At 45.0% G+C, this 22,801-nt stretch overlaps 1 protein-coding gene across 2 annotated transcripts in view; it reads left to right on the top strand.

Annotated features, from left to right (window-relative positions):
- Positions 1 to 19,611, top strand: part of ATP7B (ATPase, Cu++ transporting, beta polypeptide) — an 83,935-nt gene extending 64,324 nt beyond the window's left edge. The window contains exons 10-21 of one of the 2 annotated variants that reach the window (XM_006876940.1): positions 4,678 to 4,805; positions 4,917 to 5,071; positions 5,287 to 5,421; positions 8,376 to 8,570; positions 11,031 to 11,213; positions 12,018 to 12,171; positions 14,055 to 14,198; positions 14,935 to 15,077; positions 16,651 to 16,854; positions 16,937 to 17,054; positions 18,474 to 18,576; positions 19,338 to 19,611. In XM_006876940.1, the coding sequence (XP_006877002.1) occupies positions 4,678 to 4,805; positions 4,917 to 5,071; positions 5,287 to 5,421; positions 8,376 to 8,570; positions 11,031 to 11,213; positions 12,018 to 12,171; positions 14,055 to 14,198; positions 14,935 to 15,077; positions 16,651 to 16,854; positions 16,937 to 17,054; positions 18,474 to 18,576; positions 19,338 to 19,611 (1,936 nt within the window). The remainder of the gene's footprint in view (positions 1 to 4,677; positions 4,806 to 4,916; positions 5,072 to 5,286; positions 5,422 to 8,375; positions 8,571 to 11,030; positions 11,214 to 12,017; positions 12,172 to 14,054; positions 14,199 to 14,934; positions 15,078 to 16,650; positions 16,855 to 16,936; positions 17,055 to 18,473; positions 18,577 to 19,337) is intronic. The other variant, XM_006876941.1, reaches the window with a different exon arrangement.
- The last annotated feature ends 3,190 nt before the right edge of the window (positions 19,612 to 22,801 follow it).

Here is a 22,801-nt window from a genome sequence, read left to right as displayed (position 1 = left end):
TTTTTGTGTTTGTTCTTCTATCTTAGTGGTATTGAAAGACTTGTCTTTCAGCTCACTGATTCTTCCTTCCATCTCATCTATTCTACTCCTCTGCCCTTTCAGAGTGTTCTCTATTTCTGCCATTTTGTTTTTGATTGTTTGGACCTCTTTCTGTAGGCTTGGCATTATTTCCAATGCTGTATCTATCTTGTTTGATTGCACTTGTAGCACTTTCCTGACTTCTTCCTTATTTTTCTTAACTTCATTGTAAAGTGTTTTGAAACATTTTATAATCATTTTTCTGAATTCTTTCTCAGGCATTTCCAGGGCCTGCCCTCCTTCCAGAATGGGGTCCAGATCTACTTCTAGGTCATTTGTCTCAGATATTTTATCTTTTTTCTGGACATGTGCTGATATGGTCATCTGCTTTTGCTTCTTGGACATGTTTAATGTTTATATGTGGCCCTAATACATAAATGAGTATGTATTTTGGTACTTTTTTATGCTTTCTGATTGCTTCCAGGAAGATGTGATCAGGGTGTGGTCTTCCCTTTTCCCTTTTCTTATTGCTTAACTCAGAGTAACTTTCACAGGTGTTGTCTGTTTCCCTGGTATATGTCTGCTGGTATTGGTTCTTACCTGGGTTTTGGTGTTTTTCATTTAACTTCTTGAATGGCTATCTTCTCATCTTTCATGGTACTAGGGAAGTTTTCTTCCAGCAACTCTTGGACAGTTTTCTCTGGTTTTGTTTGTCTCTTCCTGTTCTGGAATTCCAGTCACACATAAGTTATTCCTCTTCATGATGTCCAACATAAATCTCAAGCTTTCTTTGTTTTTTTAATTGTTTTTTTCTGATTATTTCTCTCAAATATTATGAGTGTTGAGAGATTTGTCTACAATGGATTCAGCCTTCCACTGATTTTGTTTTGCCCTTTTAATGTGTTATCTATTTCTAAAGTTCTTATTATTAGTCTTCTGGCTTTCTAATTGCTGTTTTTATATGGTTTCCAGTTTTTCATTTAATTTGTTCTTACATTATTTTCCTGAATTCTCCCTTGCTTTTGTTGGTCTTCCTCTCAATTCATTGAAGGGACCTAAATAACATACTTTTAAATTCCTTATCAAATAGTTTTGATTCCATTTCTGATACTGTATTTTCTGACTTTGTATTTTGATCACTTGTTTGAGGCATTCTGTCGTATGAACTGAAATTGTCTGTTTTCTCTGAGACATTGTGGGGTTGTAATATTTATACTTAAGTGATGATTGTATGTGAGTGTGTTCTCAGCACTCACCACCTGTCTCCTGGAGGATATGGTAGAGACTTGAAGGAAGGCACAGCACAGTTCTCTGTTCTCTGTCTGTGTAGCCTAGTTCAGGGCGGGTTCCTGCACCTCCAGAAGGACAGAAGCAGGAGGGGGTGCCACTGGCCATTGTGTTGGTGATGGCAGGACTGGCCTTGCCTGGGCTACCAGGAGGACGAGAGAACAGGGAGGACTGCACCCTGCTAGTCTCCCACCTGCAGCTTGGTCCTGTACCCACAGGTCACTATATGGGCAGCAGCTTACAAAAGCTCAAGATGGCACATGCTAATTTAAAACATATGCTTATGTTGTTGTGAGTTGTCATCAAGTCAGTTTCGACTCCTGGCAATGCCGTGTGTGCAGAGTAGACTGCACCACAGAATTTTCTTTGTTGTAATCTTAATGGAAGTAGATTGCCACACCTTTCTTCTGCCATGCTGTTGGATAAGTTCAAACCACCAACCTTTAGGTTACCAGTCAAGTGCTAACCTAAATATATGCTATTCCAGGGATCTAAACATTTATCTGTAGCATTTTTTTTTTTTTAATGAGCACATATGTTCAAAGATTTTAAATCATCTTTAGTAATAGTACTCTCTTTGAACCTTAGGTTTTTCCATGGAAATGGGGACAATATCATCCACCTCAGAAGTTTTGGAGAAGGTTTAATAAGATACAGCATGTAAAGTCCAACACAGTACCTAGTTCAATAACTGCCAGTTTCTCCTCTCTGATATTAAGGGTAGTCTGTGTAAGGGAAAGAATGTTGTATAAAGTAACCTTGGAGCCCCACGTTTCAGCATGCTTGTGGTTTCCACTCGCCCCTTTGCTCATGTACAGTCTGTTTGCTGGGCCCGACCATGGAGCCAGCCCTTGTTCTCTGCCTTCTGCTTCCCTTACATGTTGTTCCTGCACTTGGCACCATCTGCTTCTCTCTCCCCCTCCCCACCATTCCCACCAACATATAAGCAGGCTTTACAACTTTCTGTCTGAATCTACTCCTACTTCTACTGCTCTGCTTTTCTCTTCCCTTCACAGCAGAACTTCTTAGGAGAGTGGTCTTTGTTTCTTCACTTCACATTCTCTCCTCACCCCATTTCAGTTGTGCCTCTGCCTCTGCCAGTGACTGAAACTGCTTTTGCCAGAGCCATCAAATAATTTCTGTATACCAAATCCCTTGTTTTACCCTCATTTCAACTCATCGACGTTTTGTTCCTTCCTCAGATGTTTTTGTTTTCTTTTGTATTGGTGTGCACCTCACCTTCACTAAGTACTTACATCATTTATGTAGAGTGTAGTGAACTTGTCCATATCTGCACCTGTTCAGCCGTCTCCACACATGTGATACAATTGGATGAATACTCCTTTTTAAACAACTGGTAAATACATATGTAACAAATTGTTTGCTGCCTCAGTGTTCTCCATTTGTACAATTCAGTGACACTAGTTTTCAATCATGTTGTTCAATTGTTCAATCTTTACCAATTTTCATTTCTAAGTTTTCTCATCACCTTTAATAGAAACACAGTGTCCACTAAACAGTTAGTCCCCTTTTCACCTTCCTTCACACCATCCTTGTTCAAACCAAACAAATAAACAAACCCGATGCTGTCAAATTAATTCTGACTCCTCTTCTAGATATTTCATATCAGTGGGATCATACAATATTTGCCCATTTGTGACTGACTGACTTCACTTAGCTAACTGTTTTCAAGGCTGATCCACGTTGTAGCGTATGTCAGGATTTCACTTCTCCTGTAACTGAGTAGTAATTCATTGTATGGATGCACCACAATTGATGTATCAATTATATGTCAATAGATTTATCTTATGGTTTGTGTCCTCATACTTTTATGTCACTGGCTGGTTCTGTGTTGTCTCCCTTGTGCAGGCCCTTCTGCACCTGCTCTACCTCCAAGTAGAGTGCCCAGGGTTTAGTTCTGGGCCCTTTCTCCTGTCCATTTAAACTCCTTGGTAAACCCAGACCATCTCTCAGCTTTAAAGACCATTCAATTTTGAAGTCTCCCAGATTTGTACCTCTAGCTGTGACATCTTCTCTGAACTCCAGACTCATCTTCCCAATTCCCTACTTGTAATTTCTTCTTGGAAGTCACATAGACATCTCAAAGCCAACATGTCAAAATAAAGTCATTGATTGCCCCTTCTCTCACTGCTCCGTCTGTCAGCTACTTCTCCCATAAGGTGCCTCCAGCTCATTAAATGATTCCTCCACCCACCCATTCGTTCCAACAAAAGCATAGAACTCGTCTTTGATTCCTTTCTTTACTTCCACAGTGCATCTGCAAATCTTGTTGATGCATGTCTCTAAATTACCCTAGTCTAAGCCCACGCAATACCTAGCTATTCTATGATTGCCTCCCTATAATCCATTCTTATGCCAAAGCCATTGAGGTCATTTAGAATGTAAAGCAGATGATGTCACTATTCTACTAAACCATCTTACCCCCAAAACTCATTCTCTGGTGTAGGAGAACCCAGCATGATGTGGACTTTGCCTACGTCTCCCACCTTGTCTTACACTGTGCTCCCTTCACTCTAGCATGCTAGCTTGCTTCCTGCAGTAGGGCCTTTGTGTTAACTGTGTTCTCACCCTTGAACATTCTTTCCCCGTATGTTGGATTTTCTTGTCATCCACGTGTCAGCTTAATTGTCATCTTCCAGAAGAGGCCAACCGATCCTTCCCGCACCCCCACTCCTGCCATCTCCACCTAAAAAAGATCTCCAGTTAAATTGTTTTGTTTTGTGTTCATCATGTTGTTGTTGTTAAGTGCTGTCCAGTCAGTCCTGACTCATAGCCACCTCTATAGGGTTTCCAAGGAGCGGCTGGTGGGTTTGAACTGACAACCTTGTGGTTCAAATGACCTTGTGGTCCAGTGCTTATCCTACAATGCCACACCAGGATTATGTGATTTATGTCTGCAACTGTTCTGTCCTGGTGTGGTACTCTGGGCTAATGTGCTGGACTGCAAGGTCATTTGAACCACAAGATTGGCAGTTCAAGCTCACCAGCCACTCCTCAGAAACCCTTAAAAAGGGTCGCTACGAGTCAGAACCAACTCCATGGCACATAACCACCACCACTATCCTGTTTTCTTTCTGTTTCCTCCACAGTATTTGGCTTCAAGAGAGTAGAGACTTGGCTATCTGTTCACTGCTATACCTCAATGCCTAGCACTTAATAGCTGCACAAGAAATATTGGCTAGCTCTATAAACAGAAGGAGAAAATGAATATTGTTGTTCCATATATAAAGCAAGTAGAGTAAAGCAAGTAACTAGTCCAACAGTTAGTCTCAAACCTGGCCAGGTGACTTACTGGAAGGTGAGGCTCCTGGCAAGCTGCACTCTGCGTAACTTGAGTGGCCTTTGTTGCAGAGAGGAGCAAGTACCCATGGAGCTGGTGCAGCGGGGTGATGTCATCAAGGTGGTCCCCGGGGGAAAGTTCCCAGTGGATGGGAAAATCCTGGAAGGCAATACCATGGCTGATGAGTCCCTTATCACAGGTTAGTGGCTTGTTTCACATTCCTTTAGGTGGGTGTCAAGCAGTTGTCACGTCATGCAAATGCTGAATGGGTTATGGTGGGTGACTGCTGGTCTCTGTTCTCTGCCCCTAGGAGAAGCCATGCCAGTCACTAAAAAGCCAGGAAGCGTAGTGATTGCTGGATCTATAAATGCACATGGCTCTGTGCTTGTTAATGCCACCCACGTGGGAAACGACACCACTTTGGCTCAGATTGTGAAATTGGTGGAAGAGGCCCAGATGTCTAAGGTAGTGGAGACACTTGGAAAATCAGTGTAACTTCAGCTGTCTCAACAGTCTTTGGAGTTTATTCTACAGTTCTGTCAAATCAGACAGCTTTCCTTGAGTAGAGCCTGATTAGTAGACAGTAACTGAGAGAGCTAAGAGTCCAATCCTTGCCCGTGCTTGTGCTATATTTCTTGCCAGATTGTCACCTCCCTGGTCTTGGTGTTTTATATTCACAGGCACCCATTCAGCAACTGGCTGACCGATTTAGTGGATACTTTGTCCCATTTATCATCATCATTTCAACTTTGACGTTGGTGGTATGGATTATAATCGGGTTTATCGATTTTGATGTTGTTCAGAAACACTTTCCTGTAAGTTGAATGCCTTGAGCAAGATGATTGTTGTTGTGTTTTAAGTAATTTACTGCCATTAATCCTGTTCTTTTGTTTCTCCAGTTCATTTAAGTTTTAATTGCTCCTTACATTGTGTATGTTCACTTATTGATGAGAATTGCTATTTGCATTTCCATAGGTACCAGCTGGCTCTCTTCTGTAATGCTTAAAGCATTTACAGTATGCAGAATTGGTCACTTTCAGGGTCCCATAGTACACATCATAGTCTACTATATACATCATATATAGTTTTAGTGGCATAATATTGTTTGACAGATTTTAAGAAAAATATCTCTTTTTATCTATATCTGTCCATACTATGTTCAACATCCCAGTTTTCTAAAATAGTGCTAATAGTTTTAACAATTAAATATTTATTAGCTATTATATGTGAGGCCATGGATATATACTTTTGAGTTAAAAAAATAATAATAATAAAAGGTAGGAAAAAATACTCCATCTTTACTTTCTAAAAGAAATAAGAACTAGATAGACATCATTCTCAAAGATTTTTGCCCCCAGGGTATATCTGGCAGTGCCTGGAAACATTTGTGATTGTCCTGACTGGGGAGTCTCCTGGCATCAGTTGTTGTTGTCAAGTGCTATCAAGTTGATCCTGACTCACAGCAACCCCGTATAGGGTTTCAAAGGAGCATCCGGTGAGCTTGAACTGCCGACCTTATGGTTCACACTGATCTTACAGTCCAGCACATTAACCCACAGCGTCACACCAGGACTCCCGTAGCAACAGTTGTTATTGTTAGATGCCATAGAGTCGGTACCGACTCATAGCGACCTTATGCACAGCAGAACAAAACACTGCCTGATCCTGGGTCAACCTCACTACTGTTGCCATGCTTGAGTCCACCAATGTTGCCACTTGGCTAATTCATCTCCTTGGGGGTCTTCCTCTTTTTCTCTGACCCTCCACCTTCATCAGTGGAGCTAGCTAAATACCGTACAACAAAGAGGACAGTCCCCTACCCCCAGCAAAGAGTCATCCACTCAGAGTGTCAGTAGTGTTGAAGATGAGCAACCTTGATATACATAAAAAGGTCATGGTCCATTTAAAGTCCTCTTTGATAACTGTACAGTTGGAGCAATGTCTTTTCTTACTTTACTCATACCTAGACCCATTCAATGCTTTGAGCCATACTATAAGAAACTACATACATGGGATGGATAGTTTTTCTTTATTTATATTAAATTTTTGCCCATAATTAATGGGATACCAGAACTCCTGGGATGCATATTGCTTACTAAGATGGCATTTTTCTATTTCAAATTTACTGCCTTAAAATGAAAACTATCTAAGCTTTCTAACATCAAAGGAAGGAGACCACAGTACTTTAAGAGCGAACTATGAATGTAAATTTAGAATTTGTCAGTGCTTAGTGTAATACCTAACTACCTAAAAATTCTGCTTTTTGAGGGAGAGCAGCTAATTGGCAGGTAGCTGTGAGAATATTCAGTCCTAAACAAGTTAGAGTTTGTGGCTTTCTGCTGTTTCATGCTTTCCATCTTACTCTGGTTTCTTCTGTTTTTATCTGCATTATCAGGGCGGCTGCTGGCAAACGAGGTACTACTGCATGTTCCTTTAAGATATCACTGTCATTCTGCTACATAAAAACTATTTGTAGAAACAGGGCTCATGTTCTAGAAGGCCTCCCACCCATTGTGATGGTATTTGACAGGAATTATTAGAACTATTTAAAAATCATATATAAGAAGCAGTCTATGTTCTTTTATCTAACTACAGCTATTTCTATGAAAAATGAATGAAAAAAAACCTTATTTTAGAGTTCCACATTTCAGAATTATAAAGTCCAGGCAAGAAGCTAGGGAGGTTGTGGTCCATAGACTTGGTCTAGAAGACATAACTTTTTATTGTAATTAAGCAAATATAGTATCTTTTGATTATACTCCTTAAACACCAGCCATTTTGAAAAGTAAACCAAAATGACTCAAAATCTTAGAATTCAAATAATAATACCAATATGTACCAACAGGTACCTGGAAAAGAAATCCATACTATGTGTGTTTGGGGCTTTACAAATAGAATAGTAATAAGAAATAAAGAAGGGACAATAAAGACGACTGCAAGCCCTGTCACTCGAAGAGACCTTTATTCACATTTTTGAGAACCTCTTCCAAGTCCTGTTAGAAAGCCATATATGGATATAGACCAGTAATTTTGCCACAAGTAAACACACAACACATGCCGTTTTGTTCTGGCTTTTTTATTCCACAATGTGTCTGGCACCTCTCCAGGGCAACTAGTGTAGAAATGCGTCATCATTTCAATTGTTGTCTAGTATTCCTTTTTGTACACCACACGCACAGGGCAATTAACCAATCCCCAATATGTTGTTTTCTATATTTTTTGCTATTACCCAAACAAAAAGCACACTATGTTAATATCTTCGCGTCTTTTCCCGTTTGTATGATTATTAACATAGCATAGATTCCTTGGAGACCTGTCATTTTTAAAGCTTTCATAATAGTAATAAGAATCATGATGTGATGGCCACGGTCTCTTGGATGCCTTGTTATGCCATGGACCGTACTAGGCACTTTAAATATAGTATCATTTAGTCCTTACAACAAACTGTGAAATGAGTTTTGTTATCTCTGACTTCAGTTAGATTGACAGTTTAAATTTCTGTTAGAACCAGGATATGTAGGCCACATTATATGCCTCCAGGATTTGACTTGGGGATCTGTTGGATCTGCTCTCAATCTAGAGGATCAAGTTGTAAAACTGAGGCATGGAATAGTAAAGTGAACTGTGGTAGTTCCAAAGCAGAGAAGAATGTGACCATGCTTCCTCATGAGGTCCTACTGTCCCCGTAGAAATGTTGCTATGTGTTTTGAATTCAGTGAGAGTCCTCCTGTAATGCACACCCTGACTCTTTGTCTTTTCCTTGTTTCAGAACCCCAACAAGCACGTCTCTCAGACTGAGGTGATCCTCCGGTTTGCCTTCCAGACGTCCATCACTGTGCTGTGCATTGCCTGTCCCTGCTCCCTGGGTTTGGCCACACCCACAGCCGTCATGGTGGGCACCGGGGTGGCCGCACAGAACGGCATCCTCATCAAGGGAGGCAAGCCTCTGGAAATGGCTCACAAGGTCAGCCAGTTCTGTAAACTTGTACATGATTCTATTGCTGCTGCCAGGGAATGGGCCTCATGGGAGGAGTGGAGTGTTGGGGTGGTGCTCTAGGATCAGCACTGGACTGTGAATCACAAAGTCGGCACATCACACCCTCCGGCTGCCCCTCAGAAACCCTGTACGGGGTCGCTAGGGATTGGAATCCATGCAAGGGCACTTAACAAACAACAAATGGAAGTAGTGTCTGTTTACTATTTCATATTAAGCAAACCCAAGAGAGACTTGAGAGTAGCAATGTTAATTAAGTAGAACAGGAAGCCAGAACTGACTGCGATTGACAACATATAATTAAATGTTTTGTGAATATAAATTGAGTTAATCTCATTAAGAGCTCTTTGAGGTGGTGGTGGTTGTTAAGTGCCATCTAGTTGGTTCCGACTCATAGCAGCCCAGTATAGGGTTTCCAAGGCTGTAGATCTCTGCAGGAGCAGAAAGCCTCATCTTCCTCCCATGGAGTGGTTGGTGGGCTGGAGCCACCGACCTTGTGGTTAACAGTCCTGTGCTTTTCTTACGGAGCCATGGTGCTTGTTATTCCCATTTTACAGATAAGGAAACTGCAGTAGAAAGAAGTTAAATGACTTGCCCAAAGGCCTGCAGCTCTAGTCAGTGGCCGAGCCAGGACTCTGGGTCTTTGACTCCAGGAGAAAGTGCATCTTGTGATCAGTGTGGGGGTCTGTAACCTTGGCAAGGGCAAGCATGAATAGCATCTTGTGATCAGTGTGGGGGTCTGTAACCTTGGCAAGGGCAAGCATGAATAGCACTGTGGATAAAGGGGCTTCCTTTCGCCCAGTATACTAAGCTTTGACTTTCTGTTTCTGCAATAATTGATGCCATATTTGTTAAGCATTTACTGCTTATAGGTTTTGTACTAGATTCTGGTCATAGTCATAGTTCCCTGCTCCTCTACAAACTTGCAGGTGAGTGGGAAAGACAGACGTTGAGGAAGTAAACAAAGGCAGAGTACCACAAGAGGGTGCTCCATGCTGTGAGGGCACTTGAACAGGGGCCTAACCTAGACTTGGGTGTTGGATTAAGGGCATGGTGGTGATGTGAGTGGTTAGGGAAGGAAGAGGAAAGGCGGTGCTGAGACTTAGCAGTTGAATGAGAGTTAGCAAGGCAAAGCAGGGTGGCAGTGTTCTGGCAGTGGGCCCAGCACATGGAAAGGACCCAGGAAGACAGCTCTGTAAGATCAGGGACTGCGAATGTTCTCCTCACTGAGGGAAACTGAGGAGAAATGGCCGGGTTGTTATGGGCCTTGAAGGTTTTATAAAGCATTCTGAACTAGCCCTGAGAACAGTGCGGAGCTGTAGAGGGTCGGAAGTGCTGCTTGACTGGACTAGATCACATTTTGGGAAGATCGTTCTGGCTACACACTGAAGAGCGGACTAAAAGAAGTCAAGGACTACTGGAGGAAGGCCAGGGATAGTGTTGAAGAGCCCCCCACTCAGCATCAGAAACAAAAAGTTGGTTTTATTATTTGCTATGTGTGACACTGTGGGTTAATGTACTGAACTGCAAGGTCATTTGAACCTCAGTGTCGGTGGTTCAAGCTCACCAGCCGCTCCTCGGAAACCCTATACAGGGTCACTGTGGGTCGGAACCAACTAGATGGCGCTTAACGACAACAACAACAGTGGATGTATTGAGTCTACCTAGAGTCACCTCACAAGAAAGATTTATCTACTTGGAAACTCAGCCATTGAAAACCTTAAGGAGCACAGTTCTACTCTGATACACATGGGGTCACCAAGAGTCAGAATCAGTTCGACAGCAGTTGGCTTTGCTTGTAGAATGGTTTTTGGACAAAGCAATCTGCTGATCGGACCGAGACTTCTGGAGACTGGTGGACTCTCAGAAGCTGAAGTACTTGGACTTTGTTGGCCTGTGGCCCCGAAAGTGCAGGTGCCAGAGCATGGCTGCTGCCAGTTGACTGCTTTAGTGATGGGAGGACTGGGGCAGAGCTGCCAGTGAGCATCTGGGGCTGGTGAAAACTCATTCTGGCCAACGAACAGGCTAGTCTCTTCCTTTCTTCAATGGGAGTTTGGGGACTTTGCTCTCAGGTGGGAGGACACAGTGGGTGGGCTGGGCAGCAACAGTAGATAGGAGACAAGTGGCTTCTCAGCATCTGGGGTCCTGAGGTGACTGCAGAAATGTGTGCTTTCCAGGGGACAGATATGTCCTCTCCTAAAATATGCCCCCAGTCAGGGGGCAGGCACAAGGTGGGCGATTACAGCCAGTATGCTAGGGACACAATTCATTATAGTGGGGCTTGAAAATGGATTGGTTACAGAGGGGAACTAGAAGTTATTACCTGTTTGAGGCAGGTCAGAGGACATTCTGCCTCAAGATGATGTGCACTCTGAAAATCCCTCCCATCTGTATCTTCTGTGCTAACTGCACTGTGGTTGATTTTGGCAGATAAAGACCGTGATGTTTGACAAAACAGGCACCATTACCCACGGGGTCCCCAGAGTCATGCGGTTCCTTCTACTTGTAGACATGGCTGCACTGCCGCTCAGGAAGGTTCTCGCTGTGGTGGGCACTGCAGAGGCCAGCAGCGAGCACCCCTTGGGTGTGGCAGTCACCAAGTACTGTAAAGAGGTATGTGGTACACTGCTCTGTCCCCTGGCTCATTGCGTCACTTCGTGCCTGGAGCACCTCTCCCTCCTGGACGTGTGGCCTCGAAAACCACCCATAGATTCCTCTGGGGCAGGTGCAGACTCGACCCACTGTAGGGCCCTTGTCACACGAAGTGATGCAGAAAAGCAGTTGGTGTAGCAGCATTTATCGAGCTTCAGTGAGCATCTGTGCTTGGTGCTGTGCTCGGAGCAACAAAAACAAGGAAGATGAGAACCTGCCCTCCGGAAGTCCAGTCATGTCATGTCTGTTCAGCCCTGGTCGAGGAGACATGAAAATGAAATGGTAGTATTGGGGGAGGGGGAGATCCATACAACTGGGGACAGCAGGAGTGGGATGAGCACGGGTGAGTGGAAGAGCCCCTCACTTCTCCCACCTCTCCAGATGAGAGGGCCCGTGGAGGGTTCCCGGCTTCAAATCTAATCCCCTAGGTGGAACAGGATGTACAAGCTACAGCCCTGAAGATGTTGGCATTGCCCAAGTGAATGCTGTTATCCATAAATGACATCTGGTTTTCCTCCCTTAGCATCTGCAGACCCCTCTAACTGGAGGTCTTATATGTGAGCTTCCTTTCTCCTATTAGTATCTAACTTGTCCAGTTATGAGCCATCCGCTAAGGGAGTGTTTAGGCTATTTTAGCATCTATATCAGAAGAGAGAAAAATAAAATTCTCCTTTTCTTCCCTCTCTTTTCTCATGCTTCTCTCTTACCAGCCCCCACATGCCTGTCTGTGTCCTGCCTCCCTCACTGTTGTGTGCTTCTTCACAGGAACTCGGAATAGAAACCCTAGGATACTGCATGGACTTCCAGGCAGTCCCAGGCTGTGGAATCGGTTGTAAGGTCAGCAATGTGGACAGCATCCTGACCCCGAGTGAGCGGGTTGGGCACCTGAACGGTGTTGGGAGCATGCCCACTAAGAAAGGTAATATAGGCCTTTGTCTCTGCTCCTGGTAGCTGGGCTGGTTGGGTATAGGTGGAAGTGTGCCAAACCACAGCGCCATTCAGTACGATGCCATCCATGAGCAGGTGTGCTGGCATGCCACTTGCCTGCCTCACCAAGAGACACCACTTCTCTGTGTTTGGTACATTTACACTTTGATGCTAAAGTAAAAAGTAGTATGCTACTTAAAGTCAGAGATCCAGAATCTTGGGTCTCCTCTCTCTCAGCCCAAATTCATCTGTCTTCCCATACAGTGCAGAATAGGTGGGGGGGGTTCTGTGTTTGTTCTTCACATTCCCCTCCTGGCGGGGACTCTGATGGGACATGTGTTGTGTCCAGAGCTGGCAGAAGAGCTCAGAGAGAGCCAAGAAGAAGGGAAGGTGCTTGGAGTGCTGGCTGCTTTGGAATACAGCCTTTCTTATGTAAGGATCACTCACTGACCCCATTTCTAGTAGTAAGCCTTGGTTTGGATTGGCTTATTGAAAAGCCATCCACAGCCTGCTCCCTGGTAACAGTGTAAAACCCCAGGGTAACCTTTTCCATCAGAGCTCCAGGGACTGGTCCATACAGCGAGCCTCAGTCAGCAGCACACAGGTGAGTCTTTTCCAACTCATCTGGCCATCTTCAAAGCATTTTATTTAATACAACTCATAAAAGTAGTAGCTGTTGGCAGTTGCCATCAAGTCAGTTCTAACTCAAGGCAATCTTCCGTGTGTCAGGGTAGAACAGTGCTCCATAGAGTTCTCAGTGACTGATTTCTCAGAAGTACATCATGGGGCTTTTCTTCCAAGGGGTCTCTGGTGGACTTGCACTGCCAACCTTCAGGGTAGCAGTCGAGTGCAAACTGTTTGCTCCCCAGGGACTTCTTATAAGTAAGCAGACTATCTGATTATTTGCTGGTTTACCTTGGGTCATTTATATAAGCAGTAATTAAACTAATTTTGCAATTAGCTAATTGTTTTTCCCTGCAGGAAACACTCAGCAGATGCCTTTAAAGTAATGTAAAGATACTACATTACTTTAGCATGTTTATAACATTTTTACATATATAACATGTACCTCTTAATACCCCACATGTTCTGTATGTTAATTTACTTTTTTCTTCTGGGCACTTACCATGTTATAAGGAGCCCTGATAGTGTAGCCAGGCTGCTAACCTCAAAGCCAGCAAACTGAATCTACTAGTTACGGGAGAAAGATGAAGCTTTTTCTGACCATAAATATGTACAGCCTTGGATACCCTGCAAGGGTAGTTATGAGTCTGAACTGACTCAGCAACATACAAGTACCACTATCACTGCATTGTAGTTTTTCAGAACTATAAATGCATGTTTTGCTCTCAGCAAGATTCCATGATTATTAGTTCGTCCTTGCAATAAAATGGACTTTTTTGAGAGTAACCACAATCTCTCTTGCTTTTTTTTTTAATGTTTTATTGTGAATTATGTGATAGTTTACATGGGAGAACATTATTTTTACCTTTATCCTATCGTATATCGTTTCATTGCCATAGTTACAATCTCCTCCATGCATCATTAACCAACCACCCCATTCCAAGACTAAGACTCAATGGGAATACATGCTCTAATTGGTGACCATGCTCGTCACTGATAAGGGGAAGTAAGGGAAAAATAGCAATGAAGCTGTGAGCTAAGCCTTACAATGTTCAATAGACTCCTGTGAACCCAGCTGGAGACCCGGTTGGCCAGTAATGTGGCAAGACCTGGGGACTCTTGGGCCCAGAGTCAGTGACATAGTCACAGAGGACTAGAGTGGAGAGTGAAGCGTCCAGCTGATAAAAAGAGAGGGCATATGCACAAGAACACCCACACTTGCAGATAATACCCACAATCTCTTTTGAGCAGACGCAGCCCCTGAAACCTTCTCTGTGCTGATCGGAAACCGTGAATGGATGCAGCGCAATGGGTTAACCATCTCCAGCGACGTGAGTGACGCAATGACAGACCACGAAATGAAAGGACAGACAGCAGTCTTGGTGGCTATTAATGGTATTTCTCTGCTCAGACCAATATCTGTTAATACTGGTTGTCTCTGCAGAATGTTGCCTTACCGTCCTTTCCCCTGAATTCTCAGGCCTGAAGCCCTTTCCATCTCTCTACTCTTGAAGCAACACTGCTCTGGCATTGGTCTTCCCGCTCTCAGAACTGTCGCGTCAGTCATGTTTGGCTTCTGCCCCAGCTGCAGTACAAAGTTATCCTTCTCACGTAGACTTCACACTGGTCCGTCCTGAGGGCTAGACCACTTTAAGGAGATACCCTGCACCCAAACACTGCAGGCAAACCAGGGCCCCACTTCCCATAGGGGTCACTAGAGGGTGCCCTTAAAGAATGAGACCCCATGCAACTCTTAACTGTTGGATTTGTTGTAATCGTTGATTTACACAGAGGCTCTCGGGGCTCCGGGTCTTAGTATATGGCTGTATCTTGGCCTTTACAGATATTAGAGTCTTTCCTTTGTGAAGGCTATTTTCTGCTACGAGAATTAAAATGAGATGTGGCTAAGAAACAATTTGTTGAACTAAATTTTGAATGTTGTGGCGAAGTAAGTCATCTTCTCCGGCTCCTGCACCTTGCCTTCTAAACTTTATAAACCTATTGCCTTCTCAGCTGTACACCATAGTCTACCTAATGAGAGGGAAAACAAAACCCACAGCTGTGAACTGCCCTGAGGCCCTGATGGCTGGGCATGCCGGTGACCACTCACTGTAGTACTGATCTCTCTCAGGTGTCCTCTGTGGGATGATCGCCATCGCAGACGCTGTCAAGCCAGAGGCAGTGCTGGCCGTGCACACTCTCAAGAGCATGGGTGTGGATGTAGTTTTGATCACGGGGGACAACCGGAAGACAGCCCGAGCCATTGCCACCCAGGTACAGGCGGGGGCACCACAAGCAACTTCCCTCTGTAAAATGGCCAAATGTTTCAAACTCACTGAAACAGTTAGAAAGGAAAGTGGGAACCAGGGCACCTGCTGCTCAGTTTCCTCTGACCTTTTCCTCCTCATTGGGTGGCTTTTATTTCCATGCATCCTGGTCCTCTCTGAGCCACACAACCCTCACGTGTATGGCCGAGCTGCTGCCTCACCTGCGCATATCCCTGGGAAAAGCAATGTCAACTTTCTCTAGCGTTTACCAGATTTTGAGCTGAAAAGAGAAAAAAATCAAGACTTGTGGGTTAAAATGAAAGATTTTCTCATCTCTATATTAAGAGAGGGAGGGTTTTACCAGCACATTTCTTCTGCAGTGTGTGTACCAGCTAGGTGAATGGGTCCTGGGCTGTGAGGACAGCCCCACTTCATGGCTGCGTGATTCTCTCACAGTCCTGCTCCAGTGTCTGAGTTCCTGAGCATTGTACCCTCCCCCTAAAACACCATGTGTGCAAAGCTGCGTGCTTTTCAGAAGTCATTGCTTCTTAGAGGAAAACAGCAGTACCTGTTTTACATGGCCTTTCTTATAAATGAAGGATTTGTTAACCCTTCCTGATTAGAGCATATTTACCGATCCAACAAGGCAGAGCAGCACTGCCTGGTACCAGGGCACCTCAAGGAGCAGCCCTCACCCCACCCCACCTTACTGGCATGATCAATGAAGACATCCAGGTTCCAGATGTAGAAGAGGGAGAGGGGAAGGAAAGGAAGCTCCCTGTGGTCAGGCTGAGTGGTGCTGTGCTGTGATTTCTCTGAGTGCTGTGGCTACAAAGCCAAGGGTGGGCCCTCTGGAGCCATACGGCCTGAAGTCGGACATGCGCTGAGACCTGATCAAGAGGAACTCAAAGGGCCGGCTAAAAATGTCAGAGATTATACCAAGGAAAGTGGTATCTGTTGAAGGACTTTTAATGTCTTTTAAAATATGTTGTTGTGTTGTTATGTGCCATAGAGTCGGTTCCGACTCATAGCGACCCTGTACAGGGTTTCCAAGGCTATAAATCTTCACAGGAGCAGAAAGCCTCATCTTTCTCCCACAGAACAGCTGGTAGTTTCGAACTGCTGACCTTGCGGTTCGCAGCCTGATTCATAACTGCTATGCTACCAGTATATCCAACATATATTTTGGCATTTTGGTCACTTTCAAATGGGCAGTTTATTACCAAGCAACCTTAATTACCAGGCTGTGCAATCACCATTCCAATCCATTTCAAGACCTCTGTGGAAGAAAGGTAAGAAGAGTCGCACACTGGTAATTATCATTTGGGAAACTGGCTGTGTCAGCAGTCTGAAAACAGCGTTAGGGGGCAGGTGCAGGCGTGGGATGGACTGTGAGGAGGCAGTGTGCTGACTCCAGAAAGGGGCCATTTGCAGGGCCGTTGCAATGGGAAGCAGGCCTGTACCATATGATTCACCTGGGCTGGGGAAGAGAGCAGATTGGAGTCAGTGATGCCTGGGTCTCTGGCAATGTCAGGTGTGGCAGTGTGTTTGCCGTTTGACAGCTGTTCCTTTCCTGGTAGGTTGGCATCAACAAAGTCTTTGCTGAGGTACTGCCTTCCCACAAGGTGGCCAAGGTTCAGGAACTCCAGGACAAAGGAAAGAAAGTTGCCATGGTGGGAGACGGCGTCAATGACTCTCCAGCTTTGGCCCGGGCGGACGTGGGCATTGCCATTGGGACGGGCACAGATGTGGCCATCGAGGCGGCAGATGTGGTCCTCATCAGAGTGAGTGACTACCCTGACCTCTGCCATCTGGGTGTAGGGAGGACATGGGCACAGGGTAACCACAGTGCATACTCTCTGACAGAATGACTTACTTGATGTGGTGGCTAGCATTCACCTGTCCAAGAAGACCGTCTGGAGAATACGAATCAATCTGGTCCTGGCTTTGATTTATAACATGGTTGGGATCCCCATTGCAGCAGGTAGGGGTGACTCTCACCTTGAACTCTAGCTCTCCACTTCTCTCTGTTGGGTATGTTTGGTAGCTCACCTGGCTGGCTGGCTGGGCCATCTTAGAAAGAGATGGGGTTTTTGTCATGTCCTGTGCTAAAGTCTTTGTCCCTCCCTAAAGACTGAGAAATTACTGAGGAGAGCCAAACCTTCAAATGAAAAAATCCAATTATAGAGCAGAAAATTTTAAGATTTTATAAACTTGTGCTAGTTTTTGTTTTGTTTGTTTGTTGTTGTTTTATATATATATATATATATAATGGTCTCTAATTCTGTGCTAGCCATGTTGGAGAGGCATACAGCTTCCTCTGTAAGTAGGATTAGGAACAGTTCACATTAGCCTGGCTGCTTTCCTCCATTCCCTCCTCACTGTCCCCTCTGGTCTTCTCTAGACAGCTCGGCAAAATGCTTGGCCCGTCACTGACTTGTGTCCATCTTTTCTGAACCATTCATTAAGACATGTATGTCTGTAATCTGAGCAGTTACTGGGCACCTAACATGTGCTAGGTATAGTGATGGGCATTTCAGAAGCCTTACCTTAAAAAGGAATTCTGCCCAGGTTTTTTTCTGACTCAGAAATGACCACAGAAGAAGATGGATCTTTCTGCTTTATAACTCCATCCCCACTCCACTAAATCCAGGCAGGAAAAGCCCCAGCACTGTGTAAGAGATGCTCCCACATGGACTGAGGAGGTGGGAGGTTTTTAAACCTACCTTCCACCAAGATAACCCTGACTATGTCCAATGGTTAGTGGTGACTCAGGTCACAGGGATCAGTGTGCCACCTCTGTCCTCTGGGGCAGGTTTACTTCTGCCCGGAGCCTTGTTGTTAAGTGCCATAGAGTCGGTTCCGACTCATAGTGACCCTGCATAGGGTTTCCGAGGCTGTAAATCTTCATGGGATTAGAAAGCCTCATCTTTCTCCCACGGAACAGCTGGTAGTTTCGAACTACTGACTGTGAGATTAGCAGCCCAATTCGTAACCACTACGCTGTCAGAGCTCCTGGGAGCTAATTCCCTCTAGTGTTCGTTTGCCCCTGTGCCATAGATATTTGACCATATCTCTCTAGACACGGCATTGTGAGGCCCTTGAGGTAGGATAATCTGTCAATATGTGAGTAGAGACCATCAGTGGTGTGGTAAGGACAGGGACTGCTGGTACCTCCTCTGCTTGCCCTCCTGCTCCCCACCTGCTCCTCAGAGCTCTGCCGTACACTCCGGAGACCGTGCCCCCTGTGAGGGTTTCAGGAAGACCAGGGCAGGGAGAAACCCTAAAGAGACTCAAGGCCTGCCCACAGCACCCATGCCTCTCTGCCCAGCTCTGCGATACCCTCTCCCTGCTCACGGCTCTGGGCTGCAGTGTGGAGCTGTGTTCTTGCTTCCTCGGCCAGGTGTCTTCATGCCCGTCGGCATTGTGCTGCAGCCATGGATGGGCTCAGCAGCCATGGCGGCCTCCTCCGTGTCTGTGGTGCTTTCGTCCCTGCAGCTGAAGTGGTGAGTCCCCAAGGCGCAGAAGCACATTTGTTCATGTAACTAGATGCTTGATGGAGAAAGAATGCCCAGGACACCCTTTCCCTCTGGGTTCCCCAGGCAGATTTGGGCCTGCTGAGTGGTGTCTGGGCTTAGAATAGGTGTTTGCTATGTTGCTGTCCCTGTTCCCTCACCCCAAGCGAGCCAAGTGTGTGTTCTGTAGTGATTTCCTCAGATAAACATGAGCAGATACTTCACCTCCTGATAGTCAGCCTGTGCAGGACTGCACTGGTTATTCTGCTGTCGGCCCAGGATCCCTGTGCAGTACGACTTTTCTTTTTAAATAAGACAGTGTCATGTGTTTATTCCTCTGCTTATTCATGCATTCATTTAGCAAAAATTAATGGCACTCTGCTATGAGTAAGGAGTCCTGGTGTGCCACTGCAGGACAATGCACTGGACCACAAGGTCAGTCTGAGTCACAAGATTGTTGATCCAGACTCACCAGCCGCCCCTTGGGAACCCTATACAGGGTCACTATGAGTTGGACCTGACTCTACAGCACTAAACAAAAACAACAATGGGCAAGGTATTTGGGTAGAAATTTTCCATACCGGATAAACTTAATTCAAACCATAGGCGTTTAGTATCCATTTCCTCTAAAAGTCCATGCGGTTTTGATACTGCCTATTAATGAAATATTCAGGTGAGAGGTCTTTTCCAGACTTTAAATAAAAGCCCTGTGTTCCAAGTGGCTCCAATGCTCTTGCACTCTTGTTTTGCAGCTATAAGAAGCCAAACCGCGAGTGGTATGAAGCGCAGGCCCAGGGCCACATGAAGCCCCTGACCCCTTCCCAGGTCAGTGTGCACATCGGTTTGGATGACCGGCGGCGGGACTTGTCCCGGGCCACAACGTGGGACCAGGTCAGCTATGTCAGCCAGGTGTCTCTCTCCTCGCTGACCTCAGACAGGCTGTCTCGACCCAATGCTACAGCTGATGACAGTGGGGACAAGTGGTCTCTGCTTCTAAATGACAGAGATGAGGAGCAGTACATCTGAAAGCTCCAGGGGATGCAGATCCACACAGAGCAGGACCACGCCTCCTGGGAGCAGCAGCCCCATGTCACCAAACTGAGTCTGAGAGTGCCCCCTATACCCTCCTCCCTGAATCCTCCTCAGTGACGTTGGCCTAGAGTTGTTTGAAACCTGGCCCGGACTCTAGAAGAGGAGAGGAAGTTGGCCTCCTCACAGACCTCTCATTTTAATGTATGAATGGCTCCTTGTGAAAGGAGGAAAATCTCATCAGAACCACACACTGGGCTGGGCCTTCCCATGGAACTCACAAAAACTCCACGTTCGGTTCTGCTGCTCTGTGCACATCCATTGTACATCTGAGACCACAGTTTACCTCAAGAGAACTATTGTTTTCTGCTGGCACAGTCTCTTCCTTCTCTCTCCTCTGTGTGCTTAGAGTCCAGCCCACCCCTGCCATCTTTGGGGACCAGACTAATTCTTCGAGGTCCCTGCAGCTCTCTCAGACATTTCTCCCAACTCATTCAACTTGTGCACTTTCCGCCCGAATCTGCCCACTCATTCAACTTGTGCACTTTCCACCCGAAGGCTGCCACACTTCTCTTCAAACTGAGAATTCTTTCATTCTTAAGACCCTCTTAGGAGTCCTGGCTTTCTCATCCTGGAGACTAAACAGTGCTGGTGATGACCAGCGGAGCATGAGGCTCAGGTTCACAGTCATCCTTCTGGCTAGGTGCTTTTCCCCTGCGAGCCTTCATCTCTGCAGGAGGCCTTCATGGTGCTGGAAGCAGGTGCCCTGTGGAGGAGTGCCTGGCCAGGCCCCAGGGAGCATGTTCTCAACATTGTGTTCTACATGGATGCCACCCCACAGAGTCTACTAGACAATGCTACCAGTGGTGTCCTAGAGGACATGAGGAGTAAATCATGGTTCTCCTCCATTAGCCTCTACTCCACACTTACCTTAGGAAAGAGATGGCCACAGCATCCCAAAGTGAAAATCTGTGTTTTCCAGGGCTTTGAACTGGTTCAAACTGCTTCCATCATGACTGACACAGTAAAACTGAAACAAAGCCAAATCTGTAAAATGTGAGTGTAGTGGAAGAGTAACCAGACAGGAAAAATGACAAGTTGAGGCCCTGGAATGTGAGGCTTGGAGGAGACGAAGTAAGCCTTTTTATGAGCCTGATATAGAAGATTGGCGTGGTTGGCTGCCATCTTTGATCTGGGCACCATTGTTGCCATCTCTGCCAGACAAGATATTTGCTTACTACATGTCCCACATACTACCCTGTTTCCAAAGAGGAAGATTGGGTTTCTAGCAGGCCATTTTCCAAGTTCTGGTTATCATTTTGGTGCACCCACAGTTTACAGATTCGGGTCTGTTCCATTTCACTTTGTTGGCTGTCACTGAACAAGGAAGAACTGCCTGGAAACTCTGTTTTGTTCATTCTCAGTGATTCCTTGTGGTTATGTGACATCAGAAGGGAGAGAATAGGTCACTCTTAGATTCTCAAGTTGGCTAGTAATTGACAGAACCACATGGGAGTGGGCTAGTGGAATCTGAGGTTAAATTCCAAGCAAAGGCCTGGTCACACATGAACAGTAATGTTATTTATTGAGTCTTAGTTATTTTCCAAGTGAATGTAAGTACTTTTTTATATGTTACCTCAAAACAAACCAGCAAGGTAGATATCAGCGTCCCATTTTTAAGACAAGGAAACAGATTCAGAACGGCTAAGTGTCTTGCCAGGACCTCACGGCCAGTATACATGCTGGGACAGGGATTTGAATCCACATCTGTTGACTCCAAAAGTCTTTCTCTAATTTTACTGACAGTTTTAAACTCAGTTTGCAGGATATGAATAAGCAAGGAAAGGTTCTTGTTCATGAAGAACAAAACTGGGGTGATTTATTTATTGTATTTGACCTCTAATGAAATTTCACATTCACCTCAGATTGTGAATTTTTGCATGTAATTTAATGTTTGTTGGGTTTTATCCTCTAAAATCCAAGTGCAGGGTTGTTTTTATTATTTGGGGGCTTTTTGTTTTGCTTTTTAATTGTTTTCAAGCTTCTTTTCCCTCCCACGACACACCCCAGTTGCGTCTCTCTGTTCTTTCTTATGCTTGCAGAATACTGCTTGTGTTCTGACTAGGGTAATGATTGTCTAATATAATGTTCTGATTTTTTAAAAAGCTTTTAGTACCATAAACATCATGTTTATGTGGGCATGGAAATATTTATATAATTGTAAAGAAAATAACCTTTTAAATGTTCACAGTGTAAGAATTTTTTTTTGGTAGAATAAGAACATTTCCTATTACTGCAGTATTAGAATAAATTTTCACTTTATTCACCTAAAAATCTGCTCTGGTGGTTCTGTTTGTGAGTGAGGAACCAGGGGCCCCATGCTAAATTTCAGGAAGCAGGAAGGAAAGAATTTCCACAGAGAGTGGGAGGTGCCAGAGCCATCCACAGCTCTGGTCCACCTGCTCCTGAATGAAAGAACTTTGAGAGGCAACTCTTGTTCAAAAAAAACAAGTCCACTGGGCCACACAGGTGACTGAATTACCCACTAACTGCACTTCGCCATTGCCCACAAAAGGCTGTTCTCCATCTCTGGGCTGTTTTAGTTTCTCTGGTCCTGAAGGGAGTTGTCTGGATGATGCAGATTGCTCTCAGCTACTGACGTAAACATTTGGCTGTTGGAACCCACTCAGTAGCACCACAGAAAAGCCTGGCTGTCTGATTCCGTAGATTATTGTTGTTGTTGAGTACTGCCAAGTCAGTGATGACTCAGAGTGACCCTTTTTACTATACCAGCCCTACGTAGAGATTATAGCCAAGAAAACCCTATGGACCAGTTCTACTCTGTAACACATAGGGACATCATTATTCGGAATCATTCCTGCCAGTTCCCCAATACTGTCCAACACCAAATCAGCTTCCCCACACATCAGCGTAACCTGAAAATGGAAATAAGTCAGCATGAGCTGTCTTACAGCATCTCTTTCTATGTGCAGTCCTTGCTTTTCTTCAAAGAGATGCCCTTAAGAAAAGGTTGTATGCAAATGAAACGTTTCTAATTCCTAGAAGACCTGGGGGTAGGGGGAGCAAGACAAGAGTAGGAAAGTCTGTACCACGTGTTGTGCTGAGAAAAGCTGTTTGGGCATCTTGGGATGCTAGGTGGTAGGTGGACCCTAAATTAGTTGAACCT

Source organism: Chrysochloris asiatica, unplaced genomic scaffold, assembly GCF_000296735.1.
Source record: "Chrysochloris asiatica unplaced genomic scaffold, ChrAsi1.0 scaffold00432, whole genome shotgun sequence".
NCBI lineage: Eukaryota > Metazoa > Chordata > Mammalia > Afrosoricida > Chrysochloridae > Chrysochloris > Chrysochloris asiatica.
This window is presented reverse-complemented; position numbering and strand designations above follow the sequence as displayed.